The following is a 2,166-nucleotide window of genomic DNA, read 5'->3' as shown; positions in this document are numbered from 1 at the left end:
ATGCCGGCAAGAATATGGCAGGCGATGATTGGGTTCTAATGGTACAAGGCCGATCCGTTTTCGGCCAAGCTAACCAGTTACAGCTTTAATATATGTCCGTGGTGGCCCAGGAACAATCGTGGCGCCCTTGCAATAGGCAGGCGGAATGGAGGTGCAATTTAGTCTTATGGCCATGCGAGATTCTAGGGGTTCAGGGCCAGTATTGGCTTGGTCTGTTTGCGGCATGCTGGATGGCCGGATTGGGAAAGGGATGCGACCCCAACGGGGGTTGCCGCCACAATGTGGGATTGCCTCCTCCATTTTTACCAATCACTGCATTAATCCAATAAGCCTAATCGTGGCTCTGTGGATAAAGTCCCCGGTCTTACATTACATTGTACAGTAGTAGAAGTCCCGTCCTTGGGAGCTGTCATTAGCTCTGGGCCTAGATAAAGCATACGGAAAGTTATAAAGGTCTCAAGGGCTACTCCGCTTGGCAACTAGACTTACCATGCTCTCCTGATTCTTGCAAGATCTCTCATGCTATTAAGTCGATGCAGAGAAAATGCATGCAACTTATTACCACCTAATCCTATTTCTTGCCGGAGCTATAAGACCCACCTGTGCAAGCCCGGGTTTAGAGAAAGCAGGAGCATGGGGCAAGGCTGATGCGTTAACACACTCACAAGAACCTACTTCGACCGTTATTAAGACTGTCACACAGTGTGATATAATCGCCTATCCCTCTCCAGACGCTGACGCTGTTTTAGAGACAAGCTATGTCACTGAGTACACAGTGATCACAGTTACTGCCACTGCTGTTATAACTGCAGAAGTACGCGAAACTACGCATCCTTTTACGCCGGGTCAAGGCAAACTAGAGACAGCCTCGGCGTCCCCTGCTGGCTCAACAGACTCACTGGCTCCCCATGCAAAGAGCGGCTCGCTTGGAGAACCGACGAATGGCTCTGATGAAACAACCACGCCAGTGCCAGGATATCCATCTGGGTCTCCCACTGACCACCCGTCTGGATCACAGCCTGAAAAATCGGGTGAAGCTTCAACCAGCACTCTAACTGGGTCATTAAGCCCTTTGGGGACAGAATCAATATTAAGGCCAACAACTACAGACCAGATTAACTCTATCGAGCCGGCGCACTCAACAAAGTCATGGTCAAATCCAATGTCATCGGCGACTTGGCCAGAGACCTCATCGGCAGGCCAGCATACTTCACCTGCGTCTACGACAAAGTCGGCTGGACATATGATATGGCCATCAACATGGCCTGCTCACAACTCCACCACGCCCTGGCCAACAGGAAGTCAATCGTCGACTAAACCTACAACTACTCACATAACGTCACATGTAACCAATTCAACGACTTCAACAACCTCCCGGCCTACAACCACTTATACCATATCACACGTAACCAATTTCACAACATCAACAGCCTCTCCATCCACGAGTGATACTATAAGTCAGCCTACAACTACTGATACATCAATCCCGGTGACAATTTCTACAATTGAGGATCCTATCACGAGCCCTACGACCACCCATTCATCGTGGCATTTTACCAATTCAACCACTAGTGAGACCGCTACTTCTACAACTACAGGTTGGCCAGCGAATACCCATACGAGCTGGTTGACAACTAGTTATGCGACCTGGCCGACAACTACGCTTTCTACAAGCCCTTCAGCAAACACTACAACAAAGATCAGGCCAACACCAACCCATTCTACTCAACCAGCAACAAACACCATAACCACCCATACAAGCTGGCCAACGACTAACTCGACAGCCAGTCATTTAACCTGGCCGACAAATACTCTTCTTACGAACCGTCCAGCAAACACTACAACAAAAATCAGGCCAACATCGACCCATTCTACTCGGCCACCGACAAACACCACAACCACCCATACAAACTGGCCAACAACCATTTATGCAACCCAAACTCCAACAAATACCACGACCAGCCACACGAGCCGGCCGGCAACTACATATTCCACCCGCCCTCCAGCCAACTCGATAACGAGTCATACTAGCTGGCCAACAACAACTTACATAACTCAAACTCCAACAAATACCACAACTAGCCACACGAGCCGGCCGACAACTACACATTACACCCGTCCTCCAACTAATTTAACAACAAGTCATACTAGCTGGCCAACAACCAC

At 49.2% G+C, this 2,166-nt stretch overlaps 1 protein-coding gene across 1 annotated transcript; it reads left to right on the top strand.

The window, feature by feature from the left end:
* Positions 1-544: 544 nt before the first annotated feature.
* BDW74DRAFT_176696 (uncharacterized protein) lies at positions 545-1,317 on the top strand (the record flags this gene model as incomplete). Its single annotated transcript, XM_073728698.1, has 2 exons — positions 545-1,031; positions 1,130-1,317. The coding sequence occupies 2 exons, from the start codon at positions 545-547 to the stop codon at positions 1,315-1,317; spliced, it is 675 nt and encodes a 224-aa protein (XP_073585822.1).
* Between the last annotated feature and the right edge of the window lie 849 nt (positions 1,318-2,166).

Source organism: Aspergillus multicolor (assembly GCF_047715735.1).
Source record: "Aspergillus multicolor strain CBS 133.54 unplaced genomic scaffold BDW74scaffold_7, whole genome shotgun sequence".
Lineage (NCBI taxonomy): Eukaryota > Fungi > Ascomycota > Eurotiomycetes > Eurotiales > Aspergillaceae > Aspergillus > Aspergillus multicolor.
The sequence above is the reverse complement of the archived record's forward strand: the minus strand, read 5'-3'. Positions and strand labels throughout refer to the sequence as shown.